At 45.7% G+C, this 24,241-nt stretch overlaps 1 protein-coding gene across 7 annotated transcripts in view; it reads right to left on the reverse strand.

Annotated features, from left to right (window-relative positions):
• SHROOM3 (shroom family member 3) overlaps positions 1-24,241 on the reverse strand; it is a 329,233-nt gene that overhangs the window by 35,031 nt on the left and 269,961 nt on the right. For all 7 annotated transcript variants that reach the window (XM_040480686.1, XM_040480676.1, XM_040480711.1 and 4 more), the window contains 2 exons: positions 11,428-11,559; positions 1,445-4,643 (listed from right to left, as the gene is read on the reverse strand). In XM_040480686.1, the coding sequence (XP_040336620.1) occupies positions 1,445-4,643; positions 11,428-11,559 (3,331 nt within the window). The remainder of the gene's footprint in view (positions 1-1,444; positions 4,644-11,427; positions 11,560-24,241) is intronic.

The following is a 24,241-nucleotide window of genomic DNA, read 5'->3' on the forward strand; positions in this document are numbered from 1 at the left end:
GGAGGGAGGGAGGGAGGCAAACCATAAGAGACTCTTAAAAACTGAGAATAAACTGAGGGCTGATGGGAGGTGGGAGGGACGGGAGGGTGGCTGATGGGAGGTGGGAGGGACGGGAGGGTGGGTGATGGACATTGAGGAGGGCACCTGTTTGGGGTGAGCACTGGGTGTTGCATGGAAACCAATTTGACAATAAATTTCATATTAAAAAGATAAATAAAAAATTTTAGAAACGATCCAAAAACCCCATCTTCTTCAGGAGAAGCCCTGAGATCCCCTCAGTTAGAATTAATAACTCTCCCCTCTATAGCATATTATTTATCACTGCTCCCAAAGCATTCACTAGTCATGTTAGTTATTTATAGTTAAGTTCAAGTCCTTGTTCAGTTGTGAACCCCAGAAAGGCATGAACCTTATTTTGTTTTGTGTTTCTTTCAACCTTCTAATACAGTGCTTTTCATACAACATGTGTTCTACAGATGCTTGCTAAATGGTGGACTTCTCTGCTGGGGAAAACAGAATTTGAGAAGGGACAATGGAGGCGTGTTCCCCTGAGCTAACATAAATATGAATGCCTAATATATATATTAGTTCCTGATATCATCTTTGGTGGGAAGGGAACTATGAGGTGAGCCTTTGATCTGCAGGGCCTGCACAGCGAGGAGCCACTGAGAATTAGGGAAATTAATACACTCCTGGGACTTAGTGCTCGGGTTCTATTGCGAACTGTGCTGAAATTTCCAGTGGAAAGCACTTGATAAACTTTGAGTAGTTTGAAACCTTTATGAGAACATTCTTTTATGAGAGAATTTGAAAGCGTATGATTCTCCTATCTCCTCAAGACAGTGCACAGAAAGGATCCAGATGGGAGCAGGGAGACAGGTTTGGTGTGGGTAATATAACTACACAGGATGATTGTGAGAATCAATGAGATAAAAAATGTAAAGCATACTTAGCTGAGGGCCAGGACTTCAATAACTATAACTATTAAAGTCAGTAATTCTAAATGTTTTATAAATGCAGAAGTCTAATAGAGGATGCAAAGCCAAAATCTTTAAAATTCCAAGACACAGTTTGTATTCCCCGGGGGGGGGGGGGGGGGGGACCCAGTAAAAAAGAAAATCACTAACTTTTCCTAACCATGCATTCTTGCACTGAGAGATGGTGACTTCCTAAAATGAAGTGTGTACGTGTACACACACACACACAATCTGTATGTATGTGTACCTCTATGTAAGATGTATGGGTCTATATAAGATACCTATACAACTCTATATATCTACATATCAATCTCTAGATCTCTGTAAGGGTACCAGGCACCCAGAAAGAAATCACCCCATGAAAACAAATGCTACCCTTTTGCATGTCAAAGGAAAATTAAAGGGGAGCCTCACTAAAGCCCCAGGGCCAGAAGGGCCCCGTCCTAGGACCCTCTGGTTGCACCTACCTGACGCTTGTCTGCAGTGGGAGAGGACCGTGATCTCACATGGACAGGAACCGCCAGGACGTCTGAGCGCTCCAGCAGGTCCTCAGCAGACATGGACTTCCCAGCCCTCCTGGCTGCGGCCCCCCACGAGGAGGGCTCCCCAGGGGTCCTGTCCACCCTCTGGGTGCCCTTCGGCCCATAGTTAGCTCCAGCGAGCAGCTCCCTCGGGGCTTGGTCCCCACGTCGCAGTTCCCCAAAGACATGGCCACCAGCGAAGGAGCTGCTGCGATCTCTGGGGGCCCGTGGGGACTCCCCCACGTCCCCCGCTGCTGCGGCGGGCAGGAGGGCAGCCTCCCTGTGGAGCTGCAGGCTCGGTTCCCGCAGCGAGCAGAGGCTGGAGGCCGAGGTGAGGCCGGGGCCCTCGGAGGCCGCGGGGCCGGGCTGTAGGTAGGTGCTCTGGGAGCGCTCCCGCGGTGGCCCGGGCTCCTGGAGGCTGCAGGCGGCGGAGGAGGGCCGCTTGCCGGTCTTGCGCTGGATGTAGTCGGCCAGGGCGCTCTGCTGGAACTGCTTCAGCTCGGGGCCCGACAGGCTGAGCGTCGAGCAGGCCTTGCCCTCGCGCTCGAAGATGCGGCGCCGGTCTGCCACCGTGCTCTCGGCGAAACGCAGCCCCTTCTTCTGCGCGCTAGAGGGCGCCGGCTCGGCCTCCTCCGAGATCCCCACCTCGTTCATCTTCTCGGGCTCCGAATAGGAGCGCTTCTTCTGCTCGGGGGTCAGGCGACGGCGCGGCCCCCTTCGGGTGGCAGGGAGCGTGGGTCGGGCAGGATCGCCCTCGGCCGGGGTCACGCTGTGCCGCTCACGAGGGGTGTGCGGGGAGGCGGAAGCCGCCGCCTCCGGGCTCCGCAGCCCCACGTGGGCCGAGGCGGGCCTTGGACGCCAGGCTCTCGAAGCCGCGGGTGTCCCCGGCTCGAGGTCCCGGCGTCGAAAGGAGGTGGCCCCCAGGACGCGGGACTGCGCGTCCTTGATGCTGTTCCGGTAGGCACGGCTGAAGGGGGCGTCCAGCACCGGTGACTCGGGCGTGCTGGGCCTGTCGTCCAGCCACAAGGGCTCCTGCTCCGTCTCGCCGAAGAGCTGAAAGGTGCTCTGGCTGCGGAGCAGGTGCGTGTCCCGCCTCGGGGGCTCGCTGCCTTGGAGCTGGGGGCCACGGCCGCCATCCGCACCCCTCCTCAACTGCTGACCGTGTGGCTGCCGGGTAACCTCTTCCAGCTTTGGCTCCTCCTTTTTGAAGTGCTGCTGCTCCCCATTGCCTATGGGTTCGGTGGGGTCGGAAAAACGGATATTGCCTTTTGTCTCCTCAAAGTCCTTCCCCAAAGGATGAGAATTTGGAACCGTCCTGCTGGGCCTGTAGTTATGGCCATAATGAGAGCTGCCCACACTTAGGGGTCTCTGGCTCCCTTGTTCTCGCTGCTCTATCTTGGAAACCTTCTCCAGCACGGAGCAGTGAGGCTTCCCATACTGAAAGCCTTGCAGAGCCGAGGCGCTGCTGGAGCTGAGCCGCCTCCGGCCCAGACTGGATGTCTGCTGGTGGGGTGGAGAGGGAGGGTCCTCGTACCTTGGGTCTGAACTTGGGAAAGAGGCCAAGGCACTGGTTCTCGCCTCGGGCCTTGGATAGGAAACTGGCCTGTCCAGGTGGCTCCTGTGATCGGGAACAGCTTTCCTGCCAGAGTCCTCCCCCTTGCTGTTGACTACACAGGTGGACCTGCCATCCTGGTAGCCGTCCTGGGCTCCTCTTCCTGGCTCCACGCTGCTCTGCCTTCTTAGATTCTCAGGAATGTTCTGGAGAGAGGAGAAGGCTGACTTGGTCCTGCCAAAGTTGTTCGGCGGGCTCTGGAGGCTCTCCCTCTCCAGCCTGTGCTGCAGGTTGGCATTGTGGTCTGCGTGTAAATCACCCTCCCAGGGCTCTGAGGGCCTGGAAGATCTCTTGTCTTCACCCACTTTGAGGCTGTGGTGATTAGAATATGGTTTGTTGCCGTGGGTGCTCTTTCTCTCATTGGGATGTGGGCTGCTGCCGTGGAGAGGGGCGAGCGGTCTCTCCAGTGAGGTATCCTCCTCATTTTCAGGTACTGAAGGGAAATGGACTCTGTAGGGGACACATTTGGCTGAAGTTTCAGGTTTCCTCTCTACCAGGGACATTGAATCAGGTTCTAGAGGCTGGGAGAAGGCGAACCCAGGCCGGCTAGATCCATTTTGGTTCCCATTCTCGTCAAAGGTAGCCATTTTGTCACAAGCTCCGTGGGGAGCTGTATACCCACTCTCCTTGGCCAGTGCTGGGTAGAGCGTGCCGTTACCACTCACAGAAGGCTGGGGCACCTGGGCAAAGTGTGGCTCCAGAGAAGGTACCGGGTAGATGCCAGTTGGCAGTAGAGGTTGGCCGGGTTGGGCCTTCTGGGGGTAATTATGCTTGGGCTTCGCTGGGGGGCTGTTCTCCGGACTCTTCTCTAGCACAGTATGCAGCTGTTCCTCTATGAAGGGAGATTTCAGGGAGGCTGCGACGTTTGCCTGAGGCCGACAGAACCGCTTCTGATCAAGGCTAGACCAAGAGTTGGGCCGTTCTCGCTGCCGAAAGGCTGCATAACTGTCGCTCCGAGCTGGGGGCGGCGGTGCGGCCGCTTTAGGAGCCAGGTTGGAAGTGGCCGTCTCCGAGGAACCGGGACATTGCTGGCTCCAGGATGGGGGGGGCGCCCCCTTGCCCCGAGGAACACTGTGCCATTTATCATAGCCCTGGCCATCTGCTGATGCTCGGGCCTCCCTCCCTTGGAGAAGCAGGGCTGAAGAGTTCACCTCATACTCTGCTGAGACTCCCCTCCGGGGATCATAGACTGTCTTGACATAGCGAATGTCTGCCTGCCTCATCCCTTCTAGGAGGCCGCCCCGGGCAGAAGTGGTGTCCACGGAGCCTGAACGCTCCCGGCTAGAGATGCCGGGGGGCGGATACTCTAGGATGCTAGAGCTGGTGGAGAAGGAGCTGTACGCCGAGTCTCTCTTGTTGTGGAGGTGGCTGAGCTGGTCAATGCTGCTGGTGGACTTGGCAGGGGACAGAAGATGGCAGGGTGGGTATCCCCCACTGGGCTCCAGGCTCTCCATGCTCCCCTGGGAGCTGCAGTGGTCAGGGCTTCGCCTCAGGTATGCGTGGTCATAGCTGGAGAGGTCACTGGTAGAGGAGCTGGAAGAAAGGGAGACACAGCAGTCAGCACCATGAGCCGCTACCATTTGGTAGGCTTGCAGGCACAGGACCCAGCTTATAAACGTACTCTTGTGCAAGATGTTTCGTTTTTGGAAGGGTGGGTGAAAAGGGCCATATTTGGGCCTTGCTCGGCCTCCTTGTATGTTGTTACTAGGAGTAATTGCCCGACAGTGTAACCTATGTGACTCTAATTAATCACCCAGGCTTGCAAGGGGAGGAACAGGGCGCAGAGAGGAAGCCATGTGACCAAATCACATTGATGTGATTTGCTCCGTGCTACAAATGACATTCTACATGTGCCAAGAAAGGAGAGAGGTGGGGGAGGAAAGGAGAGAGGAAGAGGAGGAGGGGTGAGAGACACTGCAATTTTGTGTCTCTTGGGGCTGTTTGTGGGAAGAAGAGGAAGAGCTCACTAAGAGACCAGGCACGTGAACCGGGTGAGGGAGACTCAGTGTGCACGTGTGTATGTTTTTAGTTAATATCTTTCCTTTTTATGGAATTGAAAGGCTACACCTTGGCAATCTTCCTGGAATCTCGACTGTACTAGACACAATTTGTTTGTAGTGTGAAAGCTAAACACAAAGCTGAATGAGAGAAATACAGAGAAATGGGAGTCAGAGAAGGCTAACAGGAGAGGGAAGCTTACTAAGAAGTCTTAATCGCAGGAGTCCATCCCTATGAATGACTTCCCAAAGCCTGAGCAAAGCCTTCTTCATACACTCAGAAAGGTAAGCCTTTCTCCTTTACAAAATCCTCTGCCAGCAAGAGGGGGAATGACTTTCAATCCTGGCATGGCATAGCCCAAAAAGTTGCCTCAAAACAAACTTACTTATAATTAGCTTTAGTTATAAACTCAAGATATACTTCACCCAGCATGTTGGGGAAGTGAGGGCATACAGGAAGAAGTAAGTGGGGGCACCTGGGTGGCTCAGTCACTTGGGCATCTGACTCTTGATTTCAGCTCAGGTCATGATCTTGCAGTTCGTGAGTTCAAACCTTGTGTTGGGCTCTAGCTGTCAATGTGGGATTCTCTCCCTCCCTCTCTCTCTGCCCTTTCCCGGCTCTTGCTCGGTCTCTCTCTCAAAATAAATAAACAAACATGAAACATAAAATAAAATAAAAATAAATAAGGAAGGAATATAGGGTCCAGAAGTCAAACAATAATCTCAAAACTGTTCAAATGTTTGTGACTTACTGCTCTCTACTGAAGGATAAATCACTCAAAGTTTTTGCTAAGCTTTTCTATTTTTATTTTCTTAAAAATTTTTTTTAATGTTTTTTCTTTATTTTTGAGAGAAAGACACAGAGTGCAAGCTGGGGAGGAGCAGAGAGAGAGAGGGAGGCACAGAATCCGAAGCAGGCTCCAGGCTCTCAGCTGTCAGCACAGAGCCCAACACTGGGCTCGAACCCATGAACCATGAGATCATGACCTGAACCAAAGTTGGACGCTTAACCAACTGAACCACCCAGGTGCCCCTAAGCTTTTCTACTTTTAAATGAGTACTGTTTAAGTACTGTTACAATTCATGGGGTTATTACTATATTTCTAGATCTCATGTAAGTAAATACAGTGTTTTATTGGCTAAGGAAGTGCCTTATTGGCTTTGTGGCTGGCCTAAATCCAGGGTCTATGCCAAGAGACTAAAAGGATCATATTCTGACTCAAAACTGGCACCGGAATTCAAGGAAGAGTACATTTTCAGCAACTCACCTCAAGAATGTAACTCTCCTTTTTTAGAGAAAGTCAGTTTACTGAATGGAGCATCCTACTTTGGGAGGAACAGGTAGAGATTCAAGGGAGACAGGAAGGAACAGCTCACGAGCCAGCCAGATTACAGATATCAGTCCTGGCACTCAATGGCATGGCATATGTCACTGCCAGATTTTACCCCTCCTCCCTCCCTTCCCAGCTCTTTGAAATGAAGAGATTGTGTTAAAAATGTACATGACAGCTCAGCTGGGGATAATCCCACATGACCCACTTATGCTTCCCTTTATCTCCTCTAAGAGAGATTCAGAGCTAACACTTCTAATGGAAATGGAAGCCGTATATCCATAATGGCTGTTTTGCTCACCAATTCCATGCAGGTGGTAGGCACTACTCAATCCCCCTCCAAACTGCTGAGAGTTTTAGCAGTCTTTCACTGAAAGGATAATTCACATCTACTTGGGAACACACAAAAAGTCAAAGAGAATAAACTGAATAACTGAAACTCTCACTACTGAGCGGGAACAAGGGTCATCACTAACCTATCTCAAAATGTAGATGATGTCTAGAAATACAAAATCACTGGTAGAACTATCTCTAGGCAGAGCAAGGGCAGAATGGGTTACAGAGCTCAAGGAAACTTAAGCCACCACACCTCAGGTGGAATGCGCCATGTGAGGACTGCAACATGCTCTTTGCTACTCGGGGAGAGCTCCACCCCTTTGGAATCCCCCTTCCCAAGCTGCGCGGGGAGTATGACCAATTGGTATGCTATGCCACGAGTGTGCTGACATCACCCTCTGCAAAGTTCTTCTGCCACTTTCTGGAAGTAGTCATTTTGACTATCTTTGCCATTCCTGCTTCCAAGATGGCACTTTAAAAAAAATTTTTTTTTAGTGTTTATTTTTGAGAGAGACAGAGAGAGAGAACGCAAGTGGGGGAGGGACACACACACACACACACACAGAATCTGAAGCCCCAGGTTCTGAGCTGTCAGCACAGAGCCTCATGTGGGGCTGGAATCCATGAACTGTGAGATCATGACCTGAGCCAAAGTCGGATGCTAACCAACTGAGCCACCCAGGCACCCCCCCAAGATGGTACTTTTAATAGTGGGGAAGAACAACTTGGAATGAGGTCTTCATTCCCTGCAACGGTTCCAGCCCACAGAGACAGCCTTACTGTCAAGATAAGTATGTCAAGCTTCTTACTGTGGTCTGGCTAGCTCTCAACCTCATTTTCCATTAGACTCCTCTCGATCACTGCATTCCAGTGCAATGGCCTCTTTACTGTATCTCAGACCCATGAAAGGCATCCCCATGTCTCAGGGCCTTTGTACCCACTGTTCCCGCCACACACTATGCTCTTCTCCTGGCTCACTTCTTCCCTTTATTCAAGTCTCTACTTGAGGGAAGATTTCCTGGAACTATCTAAAGAGCATCTCCTCCATTCTTCCCCGTTAGTCTGCTTACTTCCTTCACAGCACTTACCACTACTCAACGTTACCTTTTATTCCTTTCATTGTATGAAAGAGACTTCAGTTGTGTCTGTACTGCTTAAGATCTGAAGCAAATATGACAAGATGTTAATTCTGTGGTAGATCCAGGTGTTCTTGTATTACTCTTTATTGTGGGTGTTTTCTAGGGACGCCTGGGTGGCTCAGTTGGTTAAGCGTCCATCTCTTGATTTTGGCTCAGGTCATGATCTTACAGTCTCTGTTGGTCCTAGAAACTTTTTTCCAAAAAGCATCTAAATGGATTATCATTCCATGGAACAGACCTTGGTACACAAATATTACAGGGTGGGGGCTTTTTATGTCTCATTCAGCATTATACCATCTGAGACACGGTACTGGTTCTTTAGCATTTTGATACTGTTACTTCAGCCTCCTGTGAGGGGGCTGGATTACCTGACTTTTCAACATCTCTTCTGAAGTACTTTAACTACTTAGGACCATCGTGTGGTTTCTGTAGAACAGCAAAAAGACAGTGACTTGGTCTGACAGGAAGCAGCTGCAATACAGTTTCAGTGAAATTCAGATCTAAACCAGCTCGCAGGCAGTTAAAATTACTTGTCCTGTGCTTCCCTCTGCCCCAAGCTCCCTGATTCTCCCACTTCTTAATGACAAACGGATCCATAAACTTAGGACTGAGATTGGGTTTCTAGAACTAAAGGAGGGCTACCAGAGGGATGCCACCCAACTGGTTCTGCACACCAGACCACTAGATGCCACTGTGCTCCTTGGAAACGCGCCGGAAGCACTTCTCCATCGACAGCCACCAACCTCAGGCCCTCTGAGGGGAACAGAGTTGGGGTGAAGCCCTCGGCGCAGCTGCAAGCCTGACGTGTGGACCAGACACACCAGACCACAGGGTGACCCGTGCCGGGGAAGAAGAGCATACCCAGGTCTGTAGCGTTGTGGGTCATGCGAGCTTGCCTTTCTTCCTTTGTAGCCCACACAGTGCTTTGTGCAGACGGTCGGGGGGATCTGTCCTGAAGCTTGTATTAGAGGGGCACGGCGATAGATCGACCTACTGAAGCCCCTCTGGAGGCTGGACAGGAAGGAGGAAGCAGGACATGCAGAAATGCATTCTTCGGAGCTACTGCCCTTCTGAAGCCCGCTCTGCCATTCTCTAGCGGCCTCCTGGAGCTCACCACAGTTCCCGCACGCAGCTCTTCTGAGCGCTGGCTACAGTAGTCTTAACTTCGGCCCATGTTTTTCAGGTCACAGTATGACCAGATTTAGAGGCTCTGGTGTGGCGTAGGCGTGAGGAGGCCCCACAGGGCTCCACTCTTTAGGGACACTCTGGTAATGCACAGTTGCATTTTATGTGCATGCTGGTTTATGCCATTAACCTTAACATTTATTATCAGGTTTCACTGTGCCTCTGGTAAGTCTTCAGCCTAATGATTATCATTGTCAAAATTACTGAATGCGTATTACGTTGCAGGAACTGCACTAAATGTTTTACATGTTCTGTTTAATCCTCACTGTGATCGAATGGGATACATATTATTAATTTCATCTTATAGACAAGAAAAACAAGATCAAAGAGGTTAAATGATTTGCTCAAGCTCATTCAGTAGGTGGTGAAGTTGGGATTTAAACCTAGGTTTGACTTAAAAGCCCAAGTACCATATCACCGTACCTTCTTTCCTTCACACTGCAAGGCCCTCCACATTCTAACCTTCTAATTTTTTTTTAAGATTTATTTATTTTTGAGAGAGAGAGAGAGAGAGAGAGAGAGAGAGAGAGACAGAGCACAAGCTGGGGAGGGGCAGAGAGAGAGGGAGACACAGAATCTGAAGCAGGCTCCAGGCTCTGAGTTGTCAGCGTAGAGCTGGATACAGGGCTAGAACTCACGAACCACGAGATCATAACCTGTGCTGAAGTTGGACACTTAACCGACTGAGCCATGCAGGAGCCCCTATTCTTCTAAAGGCCCAGAGAGTGAAAACGCTGCGCCTGGGTACCAACAGCACCCTGCTGGTGGGCCCTGTTCTCTGAGCTTAGATGGCAAGAATAAATTTTTTCAAGGTTACTGGGAGCGACATGGGCAAGGGAGAGGAGTGTCTGTAACAAGGAGGGTCACCAGGAAATTCTTTTCTATAACCTGAAACCTACCCAGATGTGCTAAGAGCCATGTCTATCCATGAGAAGTCTAGGAATTGGCTCTTGATTTGACCAGACCTGAGTGTTAAGGGCTCTGAGTCCTGTCCTTGCTAAATGCAGAGCCACCATCTGTCAGTTAAGTAATCCTTCCAGAAGTCACCCCCTCCCCCACCTGACTCATCAGCACTTGTATCTCATTTGTATGTAGGACCCATATTCTCTTGACCGTCCCACCTCTCTGCCATTACCCTTATCCAAGCACTTTCAAAAAGTCCTAAGCGAGAGTCTAACTCCCTGGCATCAGAAAATGGATTCTAATTTGCATGGATTCTGAGTTTGTCATAAATGTAGGGGAGTCCTGACTGAGTACTTTAATATGTCTGGATGGTCAAGTTTGGCTTCCTTCTCCCCAGTCCCTCTCAGTTGTGTAAGATCTGATGACTACAATAAATCCCTTCTCCCGGACACCGGTGGTGGCCTTGCCTTTTTCTGACTGAACCTTGACTGACACAATGACTAGAAAAGCAGAGGAAGTATAACTCGGTTATGCACAGGGGCTCTGACACCTGGCTTGGACTTGAGTCTGGACTCAGGTCCTGATCAATTGTTTGACTTTGGACAAATTTGTCTCTCGAAGCTTCAATTTCAGGTTCTGTAAAATGGGGTTAAGAATAACGTATCTGTTTTAGAGGCACCTGGGTGGCTCAGTGGGTTAAACGTCCGACTTCAGCTCAGGTCATGACCTCACGGCTCCTGGGTTCGAGCCCTGCATCGGGTTCTGTGCTGCCACCTCGGAGCCTGGAACCTGCTTCAGATTCTGTGTCTCCCTCTCTCTCTGCCCCTCCCCGGCTAATGCGCTTGCTTGCTCTCTCGCTCTCCTTCAAAAATAAGTCAACAATAAAAAAAATAAAAGAACACTGTATCTGATTTAAAGGTGGAGATGAAGGTGTGTATCACAGGAGATAATCACAGGAGTGCACACTGAGTAGCCCTAAGTGTGTTCGTTTTTTGGTTGGAGCTAAGTTGGATAACTAGCCTTAACAGAAGGATATAAAGCAAGTAAGGAGTTCAAATACATGAATAAAATCACTCCATAAAAAGCAGACACATACTGGGTTGAGAAGGACATTAAGCACTGAGGAAAGAAGTTTGTCAGTTTTTCTAGTGAAGTGCTACAATGTGCAACTGAGAAAGGTCTGACTGAGAATGAGCAGACCCTGCAATGATCTCACACGGCCTCCCTTCCTGCCAGTCTAGCCCAGGGTATGAAGGTGACGTATACATTAAGAGTTTGAAGAGGAAGAGGAAGAGGAAGGTGGTGGATAGAGAGGTTTGATCCTCAGGTTGAGTGTAAGGAAATGTTCTCAAAACAGAAGAACACCTTTTCTGGGAACAAGAGCTCTGAAAGAAGCAAAGCCCTGCATCTCGGCTGGGTCACTTACCTGGAATGGTATCTTTGGGGCCAAGGACTGCCGATCGTGCCCGGAGTGATTTGCATCATGCTGCCCTCTGGCTGGTTCTCCCCCAATTTGGTTAAATGCCAAGAGTGAGGTCGGCCTGCAGGGTCGCTGCGCCTGAGGAGACATGGGAGAGAGACCTCTCAACATCAGGAGCATTCTCAGCGGAGTCTCGTCACTGATGTGATTTACTGATTGAAAAGCAGAGTCTGCTGTAGTCTTAGAGATAAAAAATAATTAAGTAAATACTGGAAGGTAGAGCTTACTGCTTATTTCTCTTACTAACCATTGCTCCTCTCTGCTTTATAATATTTTTACTTTCATTTTGACATGATTTCAGACTTACCTAAAAATGTTGTAACTTAGTATAAAGAATTCTCACACAAACTCTAGTGCACTATGTGAATGCAAATTGGTAGTCACTAAGAAAAACAGTATGGAGATTCCTTTAAAAAATTAAATAGAACTACCATATGGTCCAGCAACCCCACTTCTGGGTGTATATCCAAAGAAACTGAAATCAGGATCTTATAGAGATATCTACTCTCCCAGGTTCACTGCAGCATTGCTCACAAGAGCCAATATATGGAAACAATCCAAGCGTCTATCACCTGATGAATGGAGAAGATGGGATACACACACACACACACACACACACACACACACACACACACACACACGGTGGAATATTACTCAGCCATGACAAAGTAGCAGATCCTGCCGTTTGCATCACCTTGGATGGACCTTGAGGGCATAATGCTAAGTGAAATAAGGCAGACAAAGATAAATACCGTACAATCCTACTTCTATGTGGAATCTTTTTAAAAAAGACAAACTCAGGGGCACCTGGGTGGCTCAGTCAGATGAGCGTCCAATTTCGGCTCAGATTATGATCTCGTGGTTCATGAGTTCGAGCCCCACATTGGGCTCTGGGCTGACAGCTGGGAGCCTGGAGCCTGCTTCTGATTCTGTGACTCTCTCTCTGTCCCTCCCATGCTTGCACTCTGTCTCTGTCTCTCTCTCTAAAAAACGAGTCAACATTTAAAAAATATTTAAAAAATAAAAAAATTAAAAAGACAACTCAGAATAACAGAGTATTGGCAACTAGAGGCTGGGGAGATGGGAGAAAGGGGAAGATTTGGTTAAAGAGCACAAACTTTAAGTTATAAGATTTACAGGTTTGGGGATCTAATGTACAGCATGGTGATTATAACTAATAATACTGTATCATACACTTGAGTGTTGCTAAGAGATTAGATCTTAAATGTTCTCAGACAAAAAAGAAATTGTAATTACGTGACAGGATGGACGAGTGGCCAATACTATGGAGGGAATCATTCTGCAATTTATAAATGTATCAAACCAGTATATTGTACACCTTAAACTTATACAATGTTACACACTAATTATATCCCAATAAAAACTGGAAGAAAAAAAAGAATGAATTTCACCTTCACCTAGATTCCTTGTATGTTAACATTTTATGCTTTATTAATTTTTTTTTTAATTTTTTTTCAACGTTTTTATTTATTTTTGGGACAGAGAGAGACAGAGCATGAACGGGGGAGGGGCAGAGAGAGAGGGAGACACAGAATCGGAAACAGGCTCCAGGCTCCGAGCCATCAGCCCAGAGCCCGACGCGGGGCTCGAACTCACGGACCGCGAGATCGTGACCTGGCTGAAGTCGGACGCTTAACCGACTGCGCCACCCAGGCGCCCCTATGCTTTATTAATTTAAAGCACACAGAGTTGCCTTGCTGTTTGTTGGTCTCTGCTTATCCATATATGAAAATGGGAGCAGGAATTCCTTGCCACCTCCCAAGGGACTTTTGTGTGGCTGTATGGTAAAAAGCTTTCTGGTGATTTTGAAGTCCTCTGTCCTATCCTGATGCTGGATAAATTACGTTATTTTAATTTCTTGGTAAGAACTACATAAAAATTAGCAGCTACCTCAGGGTTAACACTGCTCTAAGCTACATGGTCTAAATGGCAAGATGTTCTCGAAAATAGTTTTTCATTTTGCAAGTCAAGGACTTCAACTTTTAAATATCCTGCCTTTATAACACAAAGAGCTGACAAAGCCAAACGGAAAAAAATGGGTGTCCTTTAGCTACGATACTGAAGAATAAATTTGGTAAGGATTACACTGCTATAGAAGGTCAGAGTCAGGAGAGAGGGGCTGTGCCGTACTTTTGGCAAAAAAGTGAGGTGTGCTAGGGTATCTCATGCTGAAAACGTTGGAACTGTAGGAACGCAGGGGCATTTTTCTGCAGTTTAGAAACACGTGTATGAGATCCAGGAGTGCATTTTGATACACTGAAAATAAAGCTGAAAGTACACACACCTGTTTCTTTTCTATGAAACGATAAATTGGCATTTGCTAAATTAAATGAAAAAACCATTCCCCCAATATGAGTCAAATTTCAAAAGTGTTAAGTATATCAGAATAATATTAGGCCAGGAGTCAAGACATGGGTTCTTACCCTGACTTTATTAACTTGCTGTATGACTCTGTAGAAGTTCCTTTCCCTCTCTGAGCCTTTGTTCATGTAAAAAAAATGACGACATTAATCAAAGAGGCTGTATTAGCCTCATTTCAATCTGAAATAACTTTTAAAATCTGTAAGAGTGTAGGGAGGACTGCAAGAGAGATAATGACTTCCCAAAAGTGCACATATTTTTTTCTGAAGAAAAATAGGAAAGGATAGGAAAATGGTCTTCTGTGAAGAGATACAGACATACAAGATTTTTAGCTGTCAGTCAGTAAATGCTGATTGAACTGAGGAACGTATAGTCATATGCTAACATCTGTGTTGCCACATGGGCCAAGGAAAGTGAGAAAAATGGAAATCTCTCTTGATAAAACACTGGGGATAGACAGAAGGTGGAATGTGGCAAGGTTATCAGCTCTGGGATCAGATAGACCGGGATTCTAATGCTGATCCCTCAAATCCAAAAGCTAAAAACTGGTGGTAAATTTCTTAACCATTCTGAGCTACCTCATCTGTAAAAGGCAGATTATAACAGAACCTATTCACAGGGTTTTGTAAGATTAAAAATGAGGTCATGTACTGGCACATAGTAGAGCTCAATGAATGTTAAGTATGATTATCTTCCATCATTCATTATTAAAGAATTGTTAAAGACTAGAGGGTTAGGGAGACAACCCCATCAGGGAGATCTACAATGCAGGACAGGAAAGGGGTGAGAGAAGCCTGGAGTGAATGGTGGAGGCAAGGGGAATGGGCAGGAACCGTTGATGGCACAGAGTCACCCACATCTGAGCTCCCCAGGAAGGTAGATCTAGAAGGTAGATCTAAGAGTAGATCACTACAGCAGAGAGTTATGGTGCTCACAGCCTGGAGGACCCTGGCCACAGTGGTGAAGCAGAGAGCTGCCAGGGCAGTGGCCATGACCTCTAGTCAGGGAAGTAAACACGGGCCAACAGGGAACAGACCTTGCCCACCTGGAAGCTAGGAAAGAATGAAAGCAAGTAATAGCACAGTCTTGGGGCAAAAGAGAGAAAGTAGGGTGCAAAGTCAGGGGATCAACAGTGGAAGGCAAAATATTACAACTGTCTGGCTCTTTGCCCCCATACCTCTCTAATCTCCCTAACAGGTCCCAGGCAACCCATACCCTCTGCCCCAAAGTTGAACCTGCCCTCTTCTCAGAGGGGCCATCTGGGAGCCCCAGGTTAATGGCTCAGTGTCTCCACAGTTTGCCATTCTTGCTGCTAGCTTCCCTCTGACCTTGGACATACAGCCTCCCAGAAACTGGCTCCTCACCTAGCTCCTCAAAGCCAGGCTACCTCCCTGGAACCTCAATTCCTCACTGACTTAGATTTCCTGCTTTGTCTTCCAGTTCCATCCAGGGATTAGAAATCCTTTCTGGTGCCCCAAGCCCCTCAGAGGCTGGCTCAAATCACACAGCCCTAAGTCCCACAGTCAGGATCGAAACCCAGTTGACTATGACTTCAGACACTCAAGAGATGTTACTGAATAACCATAAAGGAAAAACTGAGAACTTGCTGAAAAAATATAGTCTCTTTTTTGCACGAGGCACCTGGAGACATTTCATATGGGTTCAAATGATCCAAATGGGTCCAAAATACATACGGAGAAAGAATAAACTGTCATCTTCCCACCTCATGTCTGGTTACCTAGGGAGAGGAGTTGGCAGGACCTGTGACTAGGGACTTTGAGAAGCCAATGGATATAGCTGCAGAGTGAGGTTGGCCCGGCACCTGAGGGTGGTAATCCTAGGGATGACCCTTCAGCAGCTTCATCTACCAGCGGTATCTGACCACGCCTTCCTAAAAACACTGGTGGCCAAGAAGCCTTCCCTGCCCAAGAGAAATGGACAGGCCCTGATAAACTCAAAAGGCTCTACAGAAACATCTCGCTTCTAGTCAAGGAGATGAGGAGTGAGCTACTGTTTTCCAATAATAATTTCAGGAGTTCCGGAGAAGCCCTCTAGTCTGAAATCTCAAAGGAGAAAAGAGAGGAGGTGCCCTGAAGTGCAATCTACTCACCCAGACTTTGTATATCAGTTAGTACAGCACCTTCATGAAGGGTCAGACATCCCACTGAAAGTTCTGAATCAGACTGAGGTGTACAAGGAGGCTGTGCACAGAACAGTGAAGACAAGTGGAGCTGTTTCACCTACATTAAGGGAAGAAAATTTCTCCTTGTGCTTTGGAGGCAAGAGCGAGGCTTTTCAAAAAAATGTAACCCATGAAACCTTTCTTTGGTTTCTTTCCCATTCATTCAGGAGACATCCAGGGAGACTTTCTATATCCTAGTCACTATGCTGGCAGTGGGGATACAAAGAGCAACAAAGGATCAGTAGACCCACATAATTCACAGTATAGAGGAGGGTGGCCAAGTAACCTGGGATGCGATGGGCTCCATGATTGAGACCCATACAAGATGCTTGGTAAACACAGGGGAGGGACTCACTAACACTGTGAGAAAGCTTCACTTTAACCTAGATCATGAAAGGTTTTCCAGATGGAAGAGGGTGGGGAAAGGAAGGTTTTCCAGATGGAAGAGGGTAGGGAAAGGAAGGCCATCTAGCTAGAATAGCATGACTAATGCATGGAGATGTACAAGAATATGGTAAAACAACACAAAGAAGCTGGAGAGGAGATGATGAGTAAAGGGAAGAACAGTAGATAAAGGTGATGAGGTAGGAGGGGCCAGATCTTAACAGGCCTCACTAGACAGTCTGGACAGTGTCCTGTGGATTTGGAAGCCACCAAAGAACCTTAGCCAGGGAGGAGCATGTTCAAATATGGGTTTCAGTAAGATCCTGACAATGACAAGGAGAATACATTTGAGAGAGACAAGACTGGAGGCTTTTCTCTTGGCCAGGGTAAAAGATAACGAGGTCTGGCACTTAAGGCAGTGGCAGTGAACTTAAAGAGATAACCGATCATGGGGCACCTGGGGGGCTCAGTTGCTTGTGCATGGAGCCGAATGGCGGGGCTTGAACTCATGAACCATGAGATCATGACCAGAGCCAAAGTCAGATGCTTAACCAACTGAGCCTCCCGGGGACCCCTATTTTAAACAAAGAGAAGTATAAGCAAGTTTATGTGAGACAGGGAGCTAAGGATACAGGACAAAGAGGACACTCCTCAAGACTCATGAGAAAGTAGGAAGGGATGGCATTCTACAGTACATGTGGGCAGTATACCTCATTTATGTATGCGTAAAGGCAGTTCCACTGAAATAAGAAAGTAGGAGGTAAGATGTTGATGCTCCTAAGTATGAAAGAGGGCAGACGGGAGGCGAGTCAGGGAGATTTCACACCCAATGTCCTCTATTTTCATTATGATGATGCCAGAAGAGGGAAACATGAGGGAAACATGATGTGGCAGGTCGGGGCTCAAGGCACATAACAGTGAGACCAGAAGAGCTAAAATTTGATGAGCATTTATAACTAAGAGTTAATAACTAAGAATTAATACTAAGATATGGTCCTGCCCTTAAGGAGCTTACATCCTGGTAGGGAGACCAAAAGAAGGAATTCCTACAGTAAATAATACGTCACAAAGAAATAATTCCTACAGTAAAGATAAAATATATGTCCAAGACTTGTAATGCCAAGGCAGGAAACCCAACTTGGAGAGATTTTTCTCTCTGGAGCTTGGACAGGTAACTATTGGCCCTTGGGTGGGTGTCAGGTCTCACCACAGGTCTAAGACATTAAGAACAGAGTGATCTTGAAACAAACAAACAAAAGGTCTTAAAAAACAAAAATGCGTCTGTTGGGAGAAGGCTTCAGAGAGAAGTTCTTTTTTTATAAGATTCTTCCACGTGGGCAGTGAAGTGATGAAATGAGGGAAAAGAACAATAAAAACGAGGACCAGAATGGAGCCCAGTGACTCTTAAGCTTTGCTAGGGGAAGTACACATCAGCACAACCTGAAGAAAGAGCAGTGTGGCAACATCTAGAAAAAAAAAGTTTTTTAATTTTCTAAAAATGTTTATTTTTGAAAGAGAGAGAGAGAGAGAGAGAGCATGAACAGGGGAGGGGCAGAGAGAGAGAGGGAGACACAGAATCTGAAGCAGGCTCCAGGTTGTCAGCACAGAGCCCGATGCGAGGCTCAAACCCACAAACCGCGAGATCATGACCTGAGCTGAAGTCGGATGCTTAACTGACTGAGCCACCCACGCACCCCTAGAAAAAAAAAATTTTTTTATGTTTCTTCATTTTTGAAACACAGAGAACACAAGCAGGGGTGGCGCGTAGAGAGAGGGGGTTACAGAATCTGAAGCAGGCTTCAGGCTCTGAGCTATCAGCAAGCACAGAGCCCGACGCGGGGCTCGAACTCACCAACCGCGAGATCATGACCTGAGCCGAAGTTGGAAGCTCAACCGACTGAGCCACCCAGGCACCCCGAAAAAAATTTTTAAATAACACATCTATCAAAAGATTGAAAAACAAGCTAAATGCTCATCAGTAGCAGACCAGTTAAATCTTTGCAGTACATCCATAAAACAGAATACTTTTGTGGCCATTAAAAGAATGGAGTAGCTCTATACATATTGATATGTAAAGATCTCCAAAATCTATGACAACTATAAGGTTGCGAGTACAGTATGATGCAGTATGCAAGAGAAAATATACGTAACCCCTAACAGGTCTTAGTGGAAAGAATATTTCTGGAGTGATGCTTGTGAAACTAGGAAAATGAGTGACTCTGGGCAGGAAAACTTATTTTTTTCACGGTTATTTCCTTTTGTAACCTTTGAATTGTGTATCATGCACTTGTATTACCTATTTAAAAGCACAGCATTTTAAAAATAGCTGGAGATAACCAAAAAAAAAGTCAAACAGCTGTTTACTGACTTTTTCAATGATGCAAATAATTTAATAAACATTCCTAAAGAGCACAGCATGCTTTCATATTTTGGGATCACTTTGATCTTCAAGAAGATAAGGAAATACTTTCCTAAAGGGCATTACATCATGAGCATATCAATAAGGGTCAGAAGACAATTTAATTTTAAAATTTGAGCAGACTGAGTTTTGTGTGTGGGTGTAATTCAAACAAAGCCCTTTTGTTGCATTCCTAACCACAAACAAGGAAGCTTAACTGCGTGGGATGGGTAGGCTGATGGAACTGGAACTAGCAAGTGACATGGTGTCCTTCTTAGATGATTTTGTCCTAACACAGAGTCAGGAATGCAGAGCATATTTCTGAGAACTCTATAATAAAGAAGTTCAGGTATTTCAAGCAGTTTTCGTTGATCACCTACTGTGTGCCTTCTACTCAGATGAATTCTAGTTGGGAGTTCTGAGATGGCCACAAGGAGCTTACAATCTTGCTGGGGACTCTTAGATGCAAGAAAAAGTGTTAAACAGAATCAGACTTACTCATTCATTCAAAAAATACCTGAGTGCCTGCTGAGTGCCAAACACCATTCTAGACACTTGATGCCTATTTTCTCACTTACTCTTTGTCCTATCTTTACGTGCAGGGCTATTAATGGGGAAATGAGGTAAATAAGAAAAATTAAGCAACTTGTCCACAGTCACAAGGGTAGTAAGCACAGTTGATATTTTTATTTAAAAAAATTTTTTTTAATGTCTATTTATTTTTGAAAGAGAGAGACAGAGTATGAGCAGGGGAGGAGCAGAGAGAAGGAGACAGAATCCGAAGCAGGCTCCAGGCTCTGAGCTGTCAGCACAGAGCTCGACGAGGGGCTCGAACCCACAGACCGTGAGATCATGACCTGAGCTGAAGTCGGATGCTTAACAGACTGAGCCACCCAGGCACCCCCCGAAGAGCTGATATTTAAACTCACACACCTGGCCCCAGAGCTTGTGCTCTTACCATCTAAGCAACGAGCAGTGTAAATGAGGTAGGGTGGGCAGAGTAGGAAGACAGACAGTAAGCAGATAAACAGGATATTTTCACACAGTTCTAAGGGTTCTGAAGGAAATAAAACTGGGTAATGTGAGAGTGAGATGAGGGTCCTGCTTTTGGACAGCATCTTTGAGAGGGGCATTTGAACAGAGACCTAAATGATGATGATAAACCATGCAAAGAGTTGGGGGCAGAGTATTTAGGATGGAAGGAACAATGAAATGCAAAGGCCTTGATGTGGGAATAAATCTGGGGTTTTCAAGAAGCACAACAGTGTGACTGAAGCCTTAGGAGCAAAAAGCAGATGGTAGGAGAAGTCATCAAATGGTACTGGGCCACGTAAGCTCTAGAGGGACTTTGGATGTAAGCATCAAACATCTCACATGCTGCCCATGATCAGGAATAGGGTCTGAAGCTGGCCAAAAGGTCTAGAAATAGAGCGGGACTTCAGATGACCTCGAAGGATCGGTATGCTTTGCATAAATCAAGAAGGTAACAACCACAACTTGGAACATAAAAAATTCCAAGAGCTAGAGTTCAGTTTTCTGTTGATGCTGTGCTTCAATGAGCTATTATGACTGACACTTTGGGTTGACTCTTCTGGGTGCGCGAACATTATAAAACCTTGCCAGTTATCAACCAGACATGAGCTGAATATGTAAGAATACAAGATAGACTACCTGCACTACCAAATAAAACATCCTGTTTTCTAATCCACTTACTAACCCACCTACCTGCCCACCCATCATCTGTTTAGTACACAATATGCTTTAATAGATGACCAAGTCCAGGCAAACCATAAAAGACTCTTAAATACAGAGAACAAAATGAGGGTTGCTGGAGGGGAGGTGGGGGGGGGGAGTGGTTGGGCTAAATGGGTGATGGGCATTAAGGAGGGCACTTGTGTTGAGCACTGAGTGTTAATCACTAAATTCTACTCCTGAAACTAACACCACACTGTATGTTAACGAACTTGAATAAAACAAAAAAACAATAGATGACCAAGTCCAACTTAACAAGATTCCGGTCTTAACCCCCCACTTTTGACCCCCCAAAACAATATATTGATATATTCTGTAAATCAGGTCTGAGTTAACGTGTCATGGATGTGGGTTGCGGGTCTTCCTGATAGACTTACTGAACACCATATGCTTGGCCCAGGATAAAATATGTTTCCTAAGGTTCCTTTTGTGTGTCACTGCTATTTTCCCCTAATCTATTTTTAAAATTATAAAGTCCTTCAAACATATATAAATGTATTCAAATTAATATAAAGATCACCACATCACCAAGATTAATCAAATCTTCATATTTTCCCCATTTTATTTGAGGTACTCTTTTGAATAGGTATAGGTACTCTTTTGAATTCATATAGTTTTTTTGTTAAAAAAAAGATCAAAGCCATTGAGAAGTCTTACTCTCCACATTTCCTAGCCCACTCCCCCCATTTCTCTTCAGTATTTAGAAAGCTTCTTCATACCATTTTTTCCTTTTAGCTGCCTGGTATTCCCTTGAATGCATACCTCATATTTACTCACCAGACCCTTTCTGTAGATACTTTTTGATTTCTAGTCTCTTGCTATTACAAATAATGCTTCAGTGAATAACCATGCCCATACACTGATTTCTATCTATGCAGAGTTATTGCAGCAAAAATTCCCAGAAGTAGAATTGTTGGCTCAAAATAGGCACTTGTGATTTTGATAGTTAAAGCTAAATTGCCCCTTTCACACTTTAAAGAGGAAACAAATTCAGTATGAACAATTAAGCGTCACTGTACAAGTAATTTGCGGGGGGGGGGGGGGAAGGATATTATATCTTTAGTATAGTGGAACAGATGATCTATATTTGAACAATGCCTTTTTTAGGCATTTCCTGTTTACAGGAAAATGATAGGCCCCAAATACTGATGACAAAAATATACAGCAAGTGAAAACCATGACTGAGTCAAGCTACACTGAGCTGTACTCATAACACTGTTTTATTCCATAGATCCCCATGGAACTCTCTCTGGAATAAAAATTACCCCACATTGAGATAGGTTTTCTACATGTTCACAGGAGGCAGAAAAGCTCCTAAAATTTTTAAAGGGTTGAAAAAGCCCATTATCTTCCAAGATACAAAAGAAAAGACAAGAAAAGAAAAGAGAAAAGGAAAGAAAAAAGGTGGTAATTGTCCCATAACACTATTGGCAAAGACATTGTTCTTGAGAAATCCTTTACCCCCCCTTTACAGCATCGCTAACCTCTAGTTTCTAGGACTACAGGACTCTTCAAGACTGTATTTCAGACTTTTGAGATTGACAGAAAAATCCAAGCAAAGTTTTCTAAGGCTTTTATAATTGCCTCACCAACATCTGTGTCTTAAACAAGTGGTTCCGTGGGTAGAAAGGTATGCATTAGGTAATATAACCCCATAGCAACACACAGTCCTTTCTGGAAAGAGAAGTTCTTTTTAAATGTCACATCCTGGTAATACGCCCTGGGGACGTTTGGCTTTGAGGAGTGAATCATAAGTAAGAGTGAAGTGTGCTAATAGATAGACATAAGACGCTAACACCTAAAATTTGCATAAAAGATGAAAAACCTTTTCAAGTAAGATGCTTTACCCCACTTCTCACACCTGTCCCAATGTCCTTTCACTAGTGGTTTATCTCCTCCCCACTCTCTATTCTGACATATTTTTTTTTCAGATTTAAATTTTATTAATGTCCAAACAAAGCTATTATCCTACAGGAGAGGGACCACCAATGGGGTGGGCGTCTTTCACTTAGTCACCAATGGATGATGGCGTTGAAATGTCTTTTTCTCAATATCCCTCTCTTTCTATCCTCCTCCTCTCAACTCTGAGGAAGCAGAAAAGTCAACTCTCCTTCCCACACTTCAACATTTGCATCCAAGCCATGGCAGAAGTTGACACAGACATTCTAACATCTCTGATCTCTAACAGCATTCATCTCGTCTTTCATGGACTTTCAAAATCCAATTACAATAAATAGCATAGCATAAATAGAGAAGCATAAGTTCTAATTATTGATAATTTCTTCTTCTCAAATCTCAATTTGCAATCGGTTATTTTATTTGTTGGAGGAAGAAGGAGAGATTGGCTTTTACCAATTTCTTTAGATATCAGATATTATGATTTTAGGATTTTCTTCTCTACTTCCGTGTGCCATAGAATGTGCCATAGAATGCTTCCGTGTGCCATAGAATGCTAGAGCTCATATAGGAAAAATCACTTCTGTGCTGGTTTGTTTTTATCTTCCACACACAGATGGAATAAACGTACCCTCATGGATCTCAGGGTAAGATAGTTGCAGAGAACTGGAAATATCGTTGTGTGTCCCTGAATTACTGCTCCCCTTGACAGAGAAGTTGCTTAGAGGTCTGCCAGAGGACTCCCATTGGATAAGTTAGAAGCAGTTCAGCAGGGCACAATAAAGGTGTGTATGGCTCTTTCCCTCCACCCAGTGGGCTTCGGGGCGGGAGGGGAAGGGTATCTACCACAGCAGCTGGAAACACTCCTCCTTAATATATAAATCCACACAAGACTGTCCTTGGAGAGTTTAAAGGAGGCCAAATACCAACCAAGATATTTCAAAATTAAGCTAATTAATTTTCATACAATGCCAAAGTATACATTGCTTTTCATTTGCCAAAACAGGCGAAGGAAGGGTTTTTGTGTGTGTGAGGCAAAAGCCTTACCTTTTGGGAGGGACTTTTTTCCAAACACCACTCCATTAAACAAAAACAAATAGATGGCCCCCAAACCTCCAACACTAAAGACACTGGCTCTTTTGGGATAAGTCTGATGCATCCCATTGTTTTTCTCTTCTTTATTTCACCTGCTTGTCATTTAGAGAAAGAGGCCACAAATAAGCAATTAAAGGCAACAAGAAAACAAAGGAAAGGACAGAAAGCATTCATTTTTAGAGAAAAACTTCCAACAGTGGTCAAAAGAATCTACATTTAAAAATCATACCAGAAAGGGATCGCTCACTAAAAGAAAACTTTTAAAGATCATTGAAACCTGATTGAAAAGATGACAGAGAAGCTAAAAACTTTAAGAATACTTGCTCCAGCCCCTCTGTTCCTACCTACCTGTATCTTCATAATAAATTTTACACCAGGCGTTTAACCACCACCAGCCACCCCTACCACCACTCACACACATAACCTGACACCAGTGGGGGAGAAAATAATACAGCTCAGAAGAATGCTTCCCTCTTATTCACTTTCAAATGAAAGAATGCCAAATAAAACTTGAAAAACCAGCCCTGTGATCCTTCTCTGTGTTGGATAAAATAAGCAGTTCATATTTTCAGTTTTACCTTTTACATGGTCTGATGATCAGAGGAATCTCCATAGTAATCAATACTCCAATCACCTTGAGATCTAGAACATGACCATGACTGCTGCACCCA

The sequence above is a fragment of the Herpailurus yagouaroundi genome, unplaced genomic scaffold (genome assembly GCF_014898765.1).
Source record: "Herpailurus yagouaroundi ecotype Mexico unplaced genomic scaffold, PumYag 28, whole genome shotgun sequence".
NCBI classification, from domain to species: Eukaryota; Metazoa; Chordata; class Mammalia; order Carnivora; family Felidae; genus Herpailurus; species Herpailurus yagouaroundi.